At 43.3% G+C, this 18286-nt stretch overlaps 1 protein-coding gene across 2 annotated transcripts in view; it reads right to left on the bottom strand.

Moving 5' to 3' along the window:
• Positions 1-18286, bottom strand: part of CCDC85A (coiled-coil domain containing 85A) — a 181336-nt gene that overhangs the window by 148917 nt on the left and 14133 nt on the right. For both annotated transcript variants that reach the window (XM_070734779.1, XM_070734780.1), the window contains exon 2: positions 1814-2741. In XM_070734779.1, the coding sequence (XP_070590880.1) occupies positions 1814-2741 (928 nt within the window). The remainder of the gene's footprint in view (positions 1-1813; positions 2742-18286) is intronic.

The raw sequence follows: 18286 nt of genomic DNA, 5'->3' as shown, positions 1-18286 counted from the left end.
CTCCTGCAGCAGAAAGTTAAGTTCAACTACATTCCCCTAATCATTTAAACTTTACCTTCTCCAGGATTAATGCACTGAAATTGTCAAGTTAATCAGAGAGAAATGTCATAAAATTTGAGATGACATTGATGTAGTTTCAACTAAATCTTTCTTATTAGCTTTGGTAGATTTATATCAAAAAGCTATACTGGTGCTAACAAGATTACAAGCAACCTTTTAATTTTGAATTATAATTTAACACTAGTAAATTTAATACAATTACATTTACATACATTAGAAGCTATTCAATTGATCATGTATCATAATATTAAGTGAAGTTCTTCCAAAGTTCGTAGGAAGCTGCTCAATTCTATCTGAACAAAATTATCATCCATCATCTCCAGTAGCTTACAGTGTCAATCTGTTGAACAATTCATCTCTACCTCCTTCCCTTTCTGACAGTGGAAGGAAATACGCAACACATAAAAATAGTAGATTCAAACACGAATGGATGGATGGATGGATGGATGGATGGATGGATGGATGGATGGATGGATGGATGGATGCATGCATGCATGGATGCATGGATGGATGCATGGATGCATGGATGCATGGATCAAAACAATCTATAGATATTCCTTCCACAATCCGAAATATAACACTTCAACTTTAAATACCTTTATTTTGCTTTTCAATCAGAAAATTATTTATTTTCTCAGCAATGGTGAATCAAAATGTTATTATTGAGATCCTCCAATCCAGCAAGGTCTGTTTGTCATTTGAATCCTTTTTGTTATGGGCCAAAACATTTACAAATAACTGCAGTAATGTTGTGCTAAATAATCATTGAGACCTGCATCTGTTCAACTATATCATAAAGTGATCCATAGTGCCTCTGTAGCCTGGCATAGCCCTTGTCCTGCTCCTTCAAACTATATTTGCATTCTGGAGGAAACTATTCAAATGTCACTTCACCATCACAAATACATTCAAAAAAATAAATGCCAGCAAACCCATTTTTGCTTTGTAAACATTCCCAGAAAAAAAGTAATTAAGCTTACAAGTATACAAATAACAGCCAAACAATACTGCCTATATTTTTTTCTCAAATAAATCTGTACACCCATCTCAAGACAAGAACACTGCATGGCTTTTAGACTAAGGATCATAGAAACTATACCTGTTCTTCTACTCTCTTTTTTTACTGTCAGTTTCCTCTCCATAAGGTCAATAGCTAGACATCCATTTGTCAAGAGCAAAAATAAAGCACATTGTTAAGAAAATTGCCAAATGAGGATAGCAAGATACCTCCAAAAATTTTAATCTGAGAGAAAACCTCTTCCTCAAAGTTATTAAGATTATCAATTAATATCAATATGTCTCATCTGAAACAAACCAAGACCTAAGTATAAAAGAAATAGAACCTAATTAAGAGATGCAAACATTCCCTTACTCTCTTCAAAGTTTTTGCTTGGGAGAGAAGTGGGGGACGGTTTCCTTCATTTCACTCTTATCTCTCCCTTTTAAAGTAAGTCTATGTACTCTCAGATTCTGCACACCAATTTATTTCAATGCCTTGCCATGAAGCTAAAACAATTTTGCAAATGAAACTACTATGCAGCCTATTACAACAACACATCCTTCAATCTCATCTGCATTTTTTCAGAGGGAACAAGTGCAAAAAATAATTCCTGTTTCGTTGTGAACATGCCGCATCCCAAAAGGTGCATTTGTTATGTACCTTTTATGATAACTAGCGCCCGTCATTTAAAAAAATCTCAGTGACTGCCCATAACATCATAATAAATAAATAAATAAACTAAGGAAGACCCACCATTCATCCCATTGTAGAGGCCCCTATGATGGGGTGACAGATCATCTGCGACTTGTCTCCTTAAGGTGCCTTCTCTGCTGCCATTGCCCAAATGTTTGAGGTGCTCAGGACTTCCCCCGTAATGTTGTTTGAGATGCTCAGGACTTGTGCCCCTCACTTTTGGGAGGTGTTCTGAGCTTCCACTCAGAGCATGCTTTTGAAGCAGTTCAGGACTTCCACTGCTGCTGTGCTTCTGATGTTCTGGACTGCTCCCAGGCCTATGCTTTTGAAAGTGTTCTGGGCTCCCGCTCAACATGTGCTTTGGCAGTGTTTCTGGACTGCTACAACTGTGCTTCTGCTGCTCTGAAGTACCTTTGGTTAGGGTTTTATGATGCTCTGGACTTGGTCCTTTCAGATGTTTCTGGTGGTCAGGACTTCCAGAACTTCGAGGTTTGTGGAGGTGGTCAGGGCTAGCACTCCGGTGCTTTTGATGCTCAGGACTTCCCTCACTCCTTGTTTTCTGGAGGTGCTCAGGACTTGAGCTTGAATGGTGCTTATGGTGGTCAGGACTATCAGTGCTCCCAGTACTGGAGGTACTACTCCCATCTCCAACATCCCTTATGAATGTACTTGTGGCATTTAATTGGCAAAGACTGGCTTGACTATCAATTGAATTTCGGCAGCCAGCAACACCCCCCTTTTCTTCATCCAACAGGACACAAAGCTCCTTCAGCTCCAGGTTTTCCTTCACAACTTCTTCCTGTCTTACTTCCAGTTCCTTCAGCTTTTGCAAATATAAGGCAACCTCTTTATGCATCATGCTAGCGCTATACCTCCCAAGCCTCTGCCATTCGCGGGATACTTTTTTGCCTTTCTGCCGGTCATCATCCAAGAAGCAACAAAGATCTCGCAGCTCCTGGTTGTCTTCTTGCAATTTCTGATTTATGTCCTACAAAAACACAAGAAAAAAACAAATCTAATCAATATTTGCATAAGGTAACATTGTAACAGCAGAAACTCCAAAGGACATTATAAATAGTTTATGTTAGCAGTGCTGCATTTATTCAAGGCCTATGCAAAATTGCTGAATATTTAAATTTTTAGGCACCATTCTGTTCTTTTTGGAAATTTTATTTTCTCTCATGAACTATTTTACTTTCTTTCTAAATCATTATTTCTTATCTTTCCTAATTTTAGTACAAAGACAGGGAAGTTATGGTCCTCCAGCCACTCCCAGCAGTGAAACCAGCATGAACGAACCTGGTAGTTTAATAGCATTTGGAGACCCACTTGTTATTGTATAATACTAATATGTGTCGGGGCAGATTAAGGCTCACTGGTGCTCTAAGTACAGTACTGATAAATCTTGGTGCTCCCGCTCCTAATTTTATCTTCTTCTTTTTTTACAAATCTTTATTGGGATTTTTTTTTCTTTATCAACTTTGTGGTGCCCCCTTTGGGCCTGATGCCCTAAACATGTGCTTAGTCTGCTTAATGGTTAATACATTACTGATACACGTCTCACAAGAAACTCTGGGCAGCGTAGAGAAAAATTAAAACAATCAATCAGTCAAGCAATGATCAATTTCTACAGCCACTCATTTCAATCCAATTGACTCTTGCATCTAAGTATCTAAAATCATTATTGTTAACAAGTATTAAAAACATTTTAAAACTATAAAAACAGCTAAAAAAGAATAATATACAAGGGGTGTTAATAGTAATGCAGCCACTTTATTAGGTTTACCCATCCCCTGGGATTCCCAAGCCTTCAAGCCTACAACCCTCAGAGTTTAGCAATGCCATCCACACTTGGGAAAAGAAAATCCCAATAGTTTGGGAGCCACAGGGAGAAATGCCTGCCACCTAGATCCACAAATTTTGGCTCCCTAGATCAGTGATTTTCAACCTTTTTTGAGCCGCGGCACATTTTTTACATTTACAAAATCCTGGGGCACACCACCAACCAAAATGACACAAAATGACACCCTAAGACACTCTCCTCTCTTTTCCCATCCCTGTCTCCTCCCCACCCTTGTGTGTGTGTGTGTGTGTATACACACTCTTGAACCATTTCCAAAAACAGGTGAAGGCTGGGGGTTTTTCTCTCTTATTCTTTGGGTGCTTTTTATCATATGCTTTAAATCAAGAGTCACTTCGCTCTCTCTTTTGTTTCTCTCTCTTTCCTCTCATTCTCTGTCTCAATCATTTTCTCATTTCTTTTTTCCTCCCCTTTTTGCTCATTTCTCTCTCTCCCTTCCTCTCCTTTTCTCTCTTTCTCTCTCTTGCTTTCTTTCTCTCTCTCTCTCTTGCCTTCTTTATCTCTCACACTTGCTTTCTCTCTCTTTCTCTCTTTTCTTTCTCTCTTGCTTTCTTTCTCTCTCTCTCTTTCTCTCTCTCTTGCTTTCTTTCTCTCTCTTTCTCTCTTTCTTTCTTTCTTTCTCTCTTTCTCACTCTCACTCTCTCAGCAAAAAGTTGCGAGACCGGAACCTGAGCTTCCTTCTTCGCGGCACACCTGACCTTGTCTCGCGGCACACTAGTGTGCCACGGCACACTGGTTGAAAAACACTGCCCTAGATGACATAACCTGAAACATTTTATTATTTATTTATTATTTAGATTTGTATGCCGCCCCTCTCCGCGGACATACCTATTCTGTTGGATCTGAGTCAGGAGAATGAAATCAGGGAAAGTCAATCCCTCAAACAATCTGGTGCCATGCCATGTAGGATTTTTTTTAAAAAAATTAATGTATTTATTTTGTCAAGCGTTATACGAATACAAAGTATAAACATTAATATACATATATAAAAGTACAAGCATGGTTTTGAGTAGACGGTATTTTACAAAATGCAATGAGATCATAGTTGGCTTTTTTTGAAATTGTAACTGGGGATCCCATCATTATTATTTTGGTAAGGGTGTATGTTGAGACAAAAGTCTATCATGTTGTGATTATTGTTGAAAAAGGGTTCTTTTATTTGTAATCCATAAATTGAATTTGAGCTGTTGCAGAAGATGAGATCAAGACAGTTGTTGAGTCTATGGGCCGGAGGCTGCCCACGTTAGAAGTGAGGTTAACTTATTCATGTGTTCGATGTCATAGTCAGGGGCTCTGTAATATAGTGGAAATTGTAAGGTGGTGTTTAAAAATAGCTCACAGATTTTAAAAGGTCAATATCAATTTGTTTGCAGGTCCACCTGAATTGGACCTGGAAACAACTTGGTAATCAATGCAGCAAAGATTATCTAATAGACTGCAAGTTCAATTTTTTTTTCTAAAATATTAGCAACAAATGTTTGAATGTAAATGAGCATCTGTGTATGAGAGAGATTCCAAATTTTCTAAAAGGGAATGTTCTGAATCGCATGGTAAAGATAATTTTCTCCTACCAGAAAAAAAAATTTTTGCATAAATTATTATATATATTATTATATAATATATTATGTATATTATATATATTATAATTACATTTAAATGAATATGCTTCATTTCCCCCAGTTCTATTGTTTTCCAAAATCAAAGAAATAAAAAGTGCAGGATGTGCAGAAAGCATAATAGTATTGTATATAAACCAGCCATATGTTGGTGATTAAGGCCCCAGGCTAGAAATTGGGGAAACTGTGAGCTCTGAATAAGACACAAAGTCAGTTGGGTGAGTTTGAACCAGTAACTTTCTGTCCGCCCTAGGAAAAAGACTATAGCAAGCCATTTCTGAAATATTGCCAAGAAAACTGCAGGGAATTTTCCAGGCAGTCACAATATTGAGTCAAAGGCACACCCCACACCCCAAAATACCATATTCAAACTCAACATATATTTTCTTACAATGAAAGAACAAATTCCTATATGAGGATAAATCTGTAATATAGGCTTACTATTATCACCAAAAGTGATCTTTATTCCAATGACGTCCACAATATAGTAGCAGAGATATATCTACTAAATCTATCTATTGTCAATCCTGAAGTTGGCCAAACCATGGCCATTTTCTAATTTGTAGTTCTCTAGGGAGGTTTCTTTTCTCATTGCTTCAGGGCTAACACTACCCGTGGGAAAAAAGGACCAGGGAGAGGGGGTGGAAAGATAGCTTGGATATTATAATCTAAATAACTTTTTTCCCCTGGGAATCAAGGCTGTTGGTGCAGGTGTTCAAATGGTGGAGACTGAGGTCATCTATGAACTGGATTGTATGCTGTTTGGACCATGTGACTGGAGAGGGGACAGTGACAAAGTTTTAATTAGGTGAAAAACCGGAGAGCATTTAGAGCAAATTTTTTCAGCAGGATCATACCAACTTGATATGTCCCAATAAAATGTTATTTGAGGGATTTGCCTGTCTCTGAGTTCTTATTAAATGGGATGTGTTACTTGAAATCCTAATATTATTCCTTCAACATATTCAACAAGATTCTTAAAAAGCATGTGTATATGAAAGGGGGAAGAGAGAACGTGTAGCAGCAGAACTGATCTTAGGATAAAAATCTAGAGGTCTCAAAATTCTACCTGAAGTCCTCTGGATTTACACACCCTAGTTCTATCTTGGTTTATCTTTATGGTAGTAATTGTTACATAATTAATCATTTAATTTCCTTCATTTGGTCTCTTTCTTAACACGAACATTTAAGAGGGAGAGGGCCCCATACCAAACAGGCAGCATTAAAACAAACAGAACTTTTTTATTTATAGAAATAGATTTTTTTATTTTTTTATTTTTGTAATGGAAAATATACAGTAAAAGATAAGCTTCTGAAAGACCTGATGTCAGGTCCTGGCCACCTTCCAGTTTACAGGCCATTCTGATCTGCATAAAAATATTATCAGTGATCTTGTACAGAATTGTTGCCAGAGACAACACAGCATTAACTAGCAGATACAGAAGAAGAAACAAACTCAGTACAGTGGTACCTCTACTTACGAACTTAATTGGTTCCGTGACCATGTTCTTAAGTAGAAAAGTTTGTAAGTAGAAGCAATTTTTCCCATAGGAATCAATGTAAAAGCAAATAATGCGTGCAAATCTATTAGGAAAGAAATGAAAACTCAGAATTTGGGTGGGAGGAGGACAGTCAATGCTGAAGGAAGATGAGGTGAGGGGAATTTTTAAAAATCCAAAACTTTAAGGCTTTTTAAAAGAGAGAGAGACTCTGAGGCGGCGAGGAGGAGCACATGCCTCCCATACACCCGGTGTGAGGCTGCCTCCCATACCCTGCTCCAGAGAGAGAAACCCAGGCAGGTGACAGAGGGAACCTCCTGCTCCTTTGACTGAAAGGTGGTGGCGGCTGCTACCTGTTTCCTTTCCATGCTGAAGGGCTCCCCTCTCGTCTCGTCGCTCGCTTTGTAGCCGGTGCCTTTCCTTCACTGTGATGACTCCTCAGTTTGGCTAAAGCCGAGTTGATCCGGCCGGGGCGAAGTGCCACCTTTTGCCTTTCCGCGCTCAGATGCTCTGGGAGGCAACCTTGCGCCAGGTGTATGGGAGGTGACGCAAGGGAGTCACCACAGCAAAGTGGTTTATTCCCTCTCCAAGCGCCCAAAGAAAGGAAAACACTCCGTTCACTCTGGGCTGTCAAAGCCTCCTTAAGCACCATTGAAAGGCTCTTCTGGCAGCCGAGAAAAGCCCGAGATGCCCGGGATTAAAGGGGGAATGGCAAGAAACTGGCCAGGCGTTTGTGCCGCTCTCAAATTTCCTGAGAAATTTTTCCAGGCTTGGGTTCTTAAATAGAAAAGGGTTTTTGAGAAGAGGCAAAAAAATTTTGAACACCTGGTTCTTATCTAGAAAACTTCTTAAGTAGAGACGTTCTTAGGTAGAGGTACCACTGTACTGTATTTACTTTTTTCCTATTCCTCTAGAGAAAAAAACTCTTGAACAGATGTTATCTCTGTGCAATTTGTGGGAAAATCCTTCTTTCTGCAAAACCCAACTTTAACTAAAGTTAGAGAAGAATCTTAGTGCTCTTTTTCTCCCCAAAGCCTTGGCACAGATTTTCCACTTTTTCCCAGAGTTCTGACTGCACTTCCCAAAAGAACAAAAGAGGAGGGACCCGGGAAATCTCATTTTGCTATACAGCAAAGTAAACCTCTCTCCCTCGGGAAAATGTTGTTTCAAATCTTTGAAGTATTTATTTATTTATTTATATATTTGTCATACAAGTATAAAATTATAGTTTGTATTAACTTAACAAAGTATAAAGAGGTAATAAAAGGAATAATAGGACCTCTTAGAAAGGGGGAGAGGTCAATGGTAGATAATTTAAGGTTGAAGATCTTGGGGTTAGGGGAAGAAACAACAGAGTCATGTAGTGAGTTCCAGGCATTGATCACTCTGTTGCTGAAGTCATATTTTCTGCAGTCAAGTTTGGAGTGATTTACATTTCATTTGTATCTACAAACTGCTCTTGTGTTGTTGTTGTTAAAGGTGAAGTAGTCACTAACAGGAAGGAAGTTGTGGTGTATGATTTTATGAACAACAATTAAATCAGTTCGGAGGCGACGTAGTTGTAGATTGTCTAGCCATAGTATTCGAAGTCTGGAGGAGTACGGTAATTTGTTTCGAGAGGAGGAGTGAAGGACTCTTCTTGTGAAGTATTTCTGGACTCTCTCAATTGTGTCAATGTCAGTTATGCAATGTGGGTTATGCAATGTACCAATAGCAACTGGCACCAGAGGCAGATTGAAAGGAGGATTATAGTTTATAGATTACCCATTCAGTACTGCATTTAAAACTAGAAATCATAAGGCTGGAACATCTGTTTAGAATGGCATTTACTTTGCCAGCTGGCAACAGATATGAGATTCTCATTTTACAACCATTCATTTAGCAACTGATTGAAGTTATGATGGTAAACTGACTTACCACGATCCTTACACTTTGCAGATAGAAGCATTCATGATATCAAAACCTGGGCATTTGACAACCAGTGTGCCTTTTACAATGGAAACAGCATCCCAAGTTTATGTAATTATCATCTGCAACCTTCCCACGTAGCTTCTGACAAGCAAAGTCAATGGAGGAAGCCTGATTCATTTAATGACTGTGAAATTAACTGTATAATTACACATTGAGTTAATGACTGTGTAATTAATAGCTATGATGGCTATTAACAGCTGTGACAAAAAAGTATAAAATTGGGCACGGTTTATTTAATGACCACATCACTTGGCAAAAGACGTTCCAGTCCTAACTGTGGCTGTAGGTAGAGGACTATTGTAGTAGGCAGATCGTGGGTGTAGCAACAAAGACCTCTAAATTGAAATTTTAATATTATAGAGGAAAATAGGCGTTGATTGCTTACCTGAACGCCTCTTCTCGTACGGTGAGCGGGTACAGCAGTCACATGGGTTGCTCATGTCCAATCCGGTGGAACTGAGCCTAGTGTTAAAAAAGCTTGCTGGATCCGCCCCTTCCCCAGAATTCGCGAATCCGTAGACTAGGCTCAGATGTGAAGCTCTTTAGTGTTCAACTCTCATTGTTAGAGGAAAGAAAGTTATAGAAGGTATAGAAGACACATACAAGGGCGGGAAGTGACTGCTGTACCCGCTCACCGTACGAGAAGAGGCGTTCAGGTAAGCAATCAACGCCTATTCTCCGTACTGAAGGAGCGGGTCCAGCAGTCACATGGGACATACCCAATAGATTGGTCCCTAGGGTGGGATTAGATTGCTATCGTGAGAGATAACGGATTGGAGTACCCTTCTGCCGAAGGCAGCGTCCGCTGAGGCGTAAGAGTCAATCTTGTAGTGCCTGATGAAGGAGTTTGGCGAGGCCCAAGTGGCTGCTTTGCAGACCTCCTCCAACGGGGCTTGAGTCGCCCAAGCGGCCGAAGTGGCTGCGCTCCTGGTGGAATGCGCTGTGATGTTCTTTGGAACTGAGAGGGAGGCCGACTCGTAGGCCTTAGAGATAGTCCCTCTGATCCAACGGCCTATCACTGTTGAAGACACTTTGGTACCCATGACTCTGGGGTGATAGGCTACAAAAAGTGCTTCCGACCTCCGAAAGGGTCCTGTGCGTTGGATATAGATCCTCAGCGCTCTAATGAGGTCCAGGGTGTGCCATCTAATTGCCAAGGGATGGTCCCGTTGGAGACAGAAAGAAGGTAAGACGATATCTTGGGTTCTGTGGAACAGGGAACTGACCTTAGGTAAGAAGGTGGGGTCCAGTCGTAAGACTACTTTGTCCTGATGGAATTGGCAGAGGTCCTGCCTGATTGAAAGGGCAGCCAACTCCGAAATGCGTCGGGCAGAGGTAATTGCCACCAGGAATGCTACCTTAAAGGATAGGTACCTGAGGGACGCAGATTTTAGGGGTTCGTAGGGTGCCTGCGTGAGGGAATGGAGAACCCGTGGCAAATCCCAGGATGGATATCTGTGGACCTTAGAAGGTCTGAGGTTGGATATACCCTTGAGGAATTCCTGAACTTCTGGGAAGGAATGGAGAGGCTGTCTGCGGGGCCCTGCCAGGACAGAGGAAATGGCCGCCAGATGACGACGGAGAGTACTGGTGGAAAGGCCTTGATGGAAACCTTGCATAAGGAAGGAAATGATCCTGTGTATGGGAATGCACAGGGGGGGGAAACCTTCCTCTAGACACCACTGGTGAAACTTGGACCATGTATGGTCGTAGATTCGATTGGTCGAACCTCTTCTGGCCTTTAAGATGACCTCCACTGTGTCGGGGTCGTGTCCACGCAGTTCTAAGTCTCTCCTGATAACAGCCAGGCGGTGAGGTGGAACCACTCCGGATCTGGATGGAATGAGGCCCCCTGCCGTAGCATATCCCCCGAAACGGGGAGTCGCCAGGGGTCCTGGACGGACAGCTGTTGGAGATCCGCGAACCAGGGCCGGCGGGGCCAATGAGGGGCGATTAGGATTACTCGGGCCCTCTCGATGAGGACCTTGTGAATCACGTCCGGAAGAATTGGAATTGGAGGGAATGCATACAGGAGTCCTGGGGGCCAGGGGCTCCTGAGGGCATTGGTTGCTTCTGCTCCCGGGGATGGAAACCTGGAGAAGAATCGAGGGAGTTGGGCATTCGCTTCGGTCGCAAAGAGATCCAGCACTGGTAGGCCGAATCTGAGGCTGATTTGATGGAACAGGTCTTGATGTAGATTCCACTCTCCTGGGTCTATCGTTGCTCGAGAGAGCCAATCCGCCTGGACGTTGAGGCTCCCCGAGATGTGATCGGCTAGAAGCGACTGAAGGTGTTTTTCTGCCCAAAGGCCTAACTTGAGGGCCTCCCTCATGAGAGCCTTGGATCTCGTGCCCCCCTGTCTGCAGATGTGGCTTTTTGTGGCTATGTTGTCGGTGAGAATGAGAACGTGCCGGTTGGGGATGCGAGGCTTGAACTGTTTTAGAGCCAGGGATACGGCTCTTAACTCTAGCCAATTGATTGGCCTGGAAGCTTCCTCCGGTGACCACGTGCCCTGGGCTATCATCCCCTGGGCATGGGCACCCCATCCTGATAGACTGGCATCTGTGGTGATGACGAATTGGTCCGGGGACCTGAAAGGGGATCCTTTGTCCATGGCCGGAGACATCCACCAACTGAGAGATCTGCGAACCATCGATGGAATGGCAATGCGGCGACTTGAGTTGCTGAGCCCCGATCTCTGAAAGGGTAATAGGAGCCACTGTAGTTCCCTGGCATGGGGACGAGCCCAGGGAATGATGCCTATGCACGACACCATTTTACCCAAAAGGGAGGACAAGGTGACTATGGAGACTGATTGCAGGGGTAAAATGCGAGAAATCAACTCCCCTATATTATGTTTCCTCTCAGGGGAGAGGAAAACTTGGGAGGATTCTGAATTAATGATAGATCCCAGATGCAATATGGAAGTAGAAGGCTGAAGGTGGCTTTTATCAAAGTTAATAGAAAAGCCATGGGACTGTAAAACTGACATGGTGACAGAAAAGTTTACCTTTACTTCCTCTAGAGAATTCCCATGAACTAAAATGTCATCTAAATAACATAAAATGTGGATGGGCTTGGCCCGGATATAGGCCGCCAAGGACCCCAAAAGCTTGGTGAAGACTCTAGGGGCCGAGGAGAGACCAAATGGCATAGCCCTATACTGGAAATGTCTGCCCTGGAAGGAGAAACGTAAGAATTTTCTGTGGCATTTGGCAATGGGAATATGGAGGTAGGCCTCAGTGAGGTCTAAGGAAGCCATGAAGTCCCCCGGATGAATAGCTGCTAAGATAGATGACAGGGAATGCATCTTGAACTTTCTATATTTGATGAATAAATTCAGCCTTTTGAGGTCCAAGATAGCTCTCCAACCTCCGGAGGTTTTAGGGACCATAAAGAGGATGGAGTAAAAACCCCGGCCTCTCTGACCGGAGGGGACCGGCTGGATGGCTCTAATGGATAATAAATGGGAGATGGCTTCCTCCATCCGGGTATGAGCAGAGGGAGTACTAGGAGAAGGGCAGGAAATAAAACGTTTGGGGGGGGGAGAAATAAACTCTAAAAGGAGACCTTTTTGAACTGTATCAATGACCCAGGGGTCCTTGGATGATTGGCGCCAGCTAGAGGAGAAGTAAGCCAGGCGCCCCCCTATGGGGACCGAAGGGGAATTACCATCTGGGCTTTTTAGAAGCCCTGTTAGAGGACGCTCCTCTCTGGTAGCGGTATCCCTTACCCCTGGGGTTCCTACCTTGGGAACGAAAACGAGGGGAGTACTGACCTGGATTCCTCTGGTAAGTGGGCGCCTGATCTTGTTGGCGCCCCGGTCGACGAAAGGACTGCGTTTTAGTGGTCTTTTTGGTAGTCGGGCCCAATACTTTTTTCTTGTCCGTGGTTTCAGTTAGGAGTGGGTCTAGTAGATCTCCAAATAGGAGGTCGCGTTTTAATGGACCTAAAGCTAACTGCCACTTCTGACGTACTCCTGCCTGCCATGGGCGAAGCCAGAGGAGTCTTCTGGCCGTTGTGGAGGCCGCAATGGACTTGGCTGCGAATCTGGTGGATTGCAGTGTGGCATCAGCCACGTATTGGGCGGCCGCAAATACCTTGTTGAAGTCCTGTTGACCTCTTAAGTCATCGGGAGGAATATGTTGTTGAAGTTGACGAAGCCATAGGAGCATGGCTCTAGAAAAAAAGGAAGCAGATGCGGAGCTTTTAATAGCCCAGGAATCTGCGGTGAACCCTCTCTTGAGCATCTGTTCAATCCTCTTGTCCTCTGGGCGGAGAACCTCTTCTGCTTCGCCTGGAACTGCAGCCGCAGAGTGTAGGGTTTTGACCGGTTCATCAGGCTTAGGGCAGGATAAGAGATCCTCATAAGAGGGGGATAATTTATACAATCTTTTGTCTTTGGTGGTGGGGTTAAGCCCTGATGCTGGAAACTCCCACTGCTTAAGCAAAGCATCTTTAAACAATTTTGGCATAGGGATTACCTCGTTATCCTCCTGTTCCTCTGTGAAGTAGGGTAAGTTCTCCTCCGGAGGGTCAGTGGAAGTAGAGGCCTGCTTCTCTTGTGCCGCTAGCCCTGTGGAAACTCTAGCCTTGAGAAGGAGAGATTTGAACAATTGAGAGGGAAAAATAGTAACTGGAGAAGGAACCTTGATTTGGGATTCCTCATCGTCCGAGAGGCCTTGACATGGATCCTCATCCTCTTCCATATCCTGATCATAATCATCCTGAGAAGAATCTGATTCTTCCTGAATAGGAGCTCTGACTGCAGAAGGAGAATTCAAGGGACGGAGGGGACGAGGAGGAGGAAGAGGTAAAGAGGGCACATTGATGGCAGAGAGCTTGGCATCAATGGCCTTGGACAACACAGAGAAAATAGATTGGAACTCTGGAGGGAGGCTAGAAATATCAGCAGGAGTGACAGAAGAATCTCTGATGGCCTGAGAGGTTCCTGGCTGGGAAGATTCTTCAATGATATCTGGTTCCTCTGGACCTAAGCCCCATAGATTAGGTTGGGGTCTGTCTAGGTTTGGCTCATCCAGAGATAACACAGTGACACCAGAGAGAGGCAGGATAGGAGCCTCTGGGGGTTCAAGACTGCTGAGCACTTGGGCCTGCACTTTCAAGCGTTTAGCAGATTTATCATGAATTTTTTGTAGGGCTTGGTCCCTTCTCTTCTCAGCCTTGGTGGTTCTGGTCAAGGGGCGAGCTATGGCAGAAGAGGGGGCCGAGGCCTGGGGGATACTGGTTATCTCATCACCTGTAGGCCTGGCCTCTCTGGGACCCTGAGTGGTGCCTCTCTTGGGAAAGGAAGCCATAGTCTGACAATTTACAGAAGACAAGGCTTGAGCCAAAAGAAATCTGATTTATAGGGGGGAGAAGAATTCCAAGCTTTCCCAAGAGGAGTGGGATCCTGCTCCTAGGCCTCGGAGCTGCTGCGACTTGAGAGCAATCTGGGCAAACCCAGAGTTCGTGTTCCCAAATACAGTGTGGCCAGCCTCCCTAAACTTCTATTAAAGTAACCAAGGCACCCTGGTTGGAGGTCTGGCCGGTGGAGAATTAAGCCTGAGCGTCTCAAAGCCCACTCCAAGGATCCAGGCGGTGGACTGAAGCACCAACGGCCGGCAGGAGGCCAACACGAGGTACTAAATTACAGGGCGCGAAGGCCTTCGCGCCAAAAACGAAACCGTTCCGTAAAAGATTTAAAAGAAACGGCCGGCTAAGTCCAGGAGACTGAGAAGGAAGCGTCTCACACCGCGGGAGGTAAAGCCCTTAAAAGATAATAAATAGACTTGCCTAATGACCTCCAGGCCGAAGGATTGTAAATAACCCAAAACGGCAGCAGGAATAGCCAGCGGCGAGAGGAGCCGCGGGAGGCTAAACCGCTACTTCTCCCCTGAGAGAAAAGCCGAGCCGCCGATGGCTGGCGTTAATTAGCAAGTCTCGAAATTCAATAGAAAGGATTTCTTACTGTTTGGAAGGATAGAACGAAGGGAAGGTGTTAGTGATGAACGAGCTATTCACATATATTCCGCTGGATGCGAGAACTGAGCGAATTCTGGGGAAGGGGCGGATCCAGCAAGCTTTTTTAACACTAGGCTCAGTTCCACCGGATTGGACATGAGCAACCCATGTGACTGCTGGACCCACTCCTTCAGTACGGAGAATGTTATGTCCATGGAACAATCATGTTACGTAACACATGATATGAAGACTATTTAACTATATGAGAGAGGAAATCCAAGAGATAAATGTAATCATCAGAAATAAGAGGCAGAGATCATACTGAAAAATTGCTTGCAGGCCATCAAACATGAAGTAGGCTCTAATCACTTGAGGGAAGATAAGAGGACTTTGATGACCATATGGTAGGACAATGAAGGGCAGAGGGCAGGTAACAGCATATTTCAAGGAGATAAACAGAAGAGTCATGGACTGAAATGCATATGGGATGTAAAAAAAATTGTTTTTTTGCTAAACCACAACAGAGTTGACCAGCTTTACCTAGACTCTATAGGTGGGTGAAAACAAAAAAATAAATATAGACCTCAAATAAAGACATGAGCACTGTTGAGAATGGGCTGTAATGGGTCCCATTAACCCATTCAATAAAAAGCAGAAAGAATACTGGCTCATAAAGTTTATGGCCTCTATTATCATACGCCATAGTCCAGTATGTATAATTTTTAAAGAAGAGGTTTAATTCCTTGTAGAGGAAGACTAAAACATTTAATGAGCATAGTAACAGAGGTCTGGTGAGATGACTTCAATCATCTCAGATTGAAGATGATTGAGGTGTGGTGGTTAGAGTGCAGCACTGCAGGCTACTTCAGCTACTTCAGAAGAAATGGAAGACCTAGAAGGAGGTAGGAAGTGCACTCTTGGCTAAAAGTATCTATATCGGATGAGAAATCCAAATAAATCAACTTGGTGATACTCTAGAAATAATCTGGGTTAAAATGAATGGAAGTACAAATAAAACTAAAGACACTGTTGATAGCAAATATTGCCTACAAATACAAGCTGCAGCTCTTTCAGAGACATTTAACAGTAGTGATAGGAGGGATGGGAAAGGGGTAATTATTCTGTTGGGAGACAAATTCTGTGAAGTAGCATTTCTAAAAATTGTAAACAAATATTTCTGAAAATTTTCTCCCTCAGAAAGTGGAAGAAAGCATAAAAGCTTTAATTATCCTTTCCTCATTATTTACCCACAGAGAAAATGTACATGAAGACTTGTGAAAGCAGGAACTCTAGGAGAAGAGGACTAAGAATCAGCAAACATGGATCACCTAATCCTGACCATAATGGATCACCAAGAGCCTCCCTTGGAAACAGCATGACACTTCCGCAGTCAAACTAAGTTTTATCAATAAACTCCTTTGAGAGACATAAAGAACTAAAGTTACATTCAACTGCCTATCTTCAGGAAGAAAAATCCGTGTAGCTTTCCCATCTTCCTCATATAACAGGTATTTAATTTTCCTTCCAGCTATGAAGTTGATAAAAATCTCAATCCTTTTCTCCCTCCCTCTTCAGTATAATAGTAGGTATTAAGAGAACAGAAAATAGAACTGGGATCAATTCCTTCTTTTATTGTTCCTTCTGAAGTTTATACCATGGCTGGTTTTGAAAGTAAAAGAAGGGGAAGAAGGCTGGGGAGACAATTGATTTTTTAAGAAAACATACATCTTAGTTTCTCTTTTATTCCTGAGACTTAGTTCTGATGTTAAATAAATATTTTGCTTTAGTGTGTAGGATTATTTTCTAAATACATATAGCATCAGTTCTACAGGGACATGCAAGCTATTTTCTGTACTAAAGAAGGAATTTAACCTGCAAGCTATTTTCTGTATTGTAGGAAGAATTTAATCTTTACCATCATTGCTTCATTCTGGTAAAATAGTGCATGGCACTATTTTCATTATGACCTATTAGCACTCACAGGTGATTTAAAAAAAACCAAGAAGCTTCAGAGGAAAACGCCTATTTCTAAGCCTCCAAATTCTACCACATATTCCTCCAAACAAAAGTTGAATATTATATTCAAATCATTCCTATTTAGTATGTACCTAATACTTCACTATAGTCTTCAAGATGTGTTAGGCTACATAGTATTTAGTCAGTACAGTGATCCCTCGATTATCGCGAGGGTTCCGTTCCAAGACCCCTCGCGATAATCGATTTTTCACGATGTAGGGTTGCGGAAGTAAAATCTGCGCATGCGCGCCCTTTTTTCATGGCCGCGCATGCGCAGATGGTGGAGTTTGCGTGGGCGGCGGGGAAGACCCAGGGAAGGTTCCTTCGGCCGCCCAGCAGCTGATCTGCTTGGCAGCGCAGCTAGGAGCCGAATCGGGGTTTCCCCTTTGCGTGGGCGGCGGGGAAACCCCGATCTTCGTCCGCTCACTGCTGCTGTGGCCGCCCAGCAGCTGATCTGCTTGGCAGCGCAGCAGCAGCTTCCCTGGGTCTTCCCTGGGTCTTCCTCGCTGATGCCCCCGCTCGCCCGCCCGCCCGCCGCCCGCCAGCAAGAGGGGGAGAGATAGAGAAAGAGAGAGAAGGAAAGAAAGAGATGAGAGAGGGAGGAAGAGAGTGTGAGAGAGGAAGAAGCAAGATAGAGAAAGAGAGAGAGAAAGAAAGATGAGAAAGGAAGGAAGAGAGTGGCGTCATCGGGTGGGAAAAATCACGATATAGCGTTTCGCGAAGAACGAGATCGCGAAAATCGAGGGATCACTGTATTCTAAATCTAATATACATCTGATTGGGGAAAGCTACTTATCTAGGTTTTTATACCTTGTGCAAAACATAACAGAACATTCCCAAGCAGAATAAAAATGAAGTATTTCTTTCTTTTCCTTTCTTTTTATATCTTTCTGCTCAAATTGCCCTTCTTGAGTTGCATTTTCACTCTCCATTAGTTCTCTCACCCCCAACTTCCAATTAAAAACAGGGCCAAAACAGGTTAGCAATTTTTTTAGCAGAGAATCTAACTTTTCTTTCTCAGCCTTCTTCACATTTTCAAGCCTGATTGTTTTAGTTTAAGAAAAAAGGAAAGGAACGGAAGTCGATACATATTTGAACTTTCTGTGATTTCATCATGGATTAAATTTCAGAATTTCATGGGTCTCCTGCATCAATAGACCATAGAAGCCAAAGAGAAGGTGGGAGGATGGATGGATAATCTTTGATGATGGGTGGGTGGGTGGATGGATGGATGATCTTTGATGGATGGATGGATGGACAGATGGACACCTACCCTGTTTCCCCAATAGTAAGACACCCCCGATTGTAAGACATATCGGGGGTTTCAGGGGGGTTGGCTAATATAAGCCGTACCCCGAAAGTAAGACATATGTCTTACTTTCGGGGAAACACGGGGGTATTGCCGCCTCCTGCCCACTTCCGCACCGCCCCCCCTCCATACGTCACCGCCGCCTCCGTCTGATCCAAATGTTGCTGTTCCTGCTGCTCCCGCTGCTCCTGCCGGCGTCTCAAGCGGATGCCGTGTTGCCCGTCCCGGCTAAGCCGGCCGGACGTTGTCCGTCGTCAGGGAACAAGCAGCGAAGCAGCCCGGCGAAGGCTTCTCCTG

The sequence above is a fragment of the Erythrolamprus reginae genome, chromosome 1, assembly GCF_031021105.1.
Source record: "Erythrolamprus reginae isolate rEryReg1 chromosome 1, rEryReg1.hap1, whole genome shotgun sequence".
NCBI classification, from domain to species: domain Eukaryota; kingdom Metazoa; phylum Chordata; class Lepidosauria; order Squamata; family Dipsadidae; genus Erythrolamprus; species Erythrolamprus reginae.
This window is presented reverse-complemented; position numbering and strand designations above follow the sequence as displayed.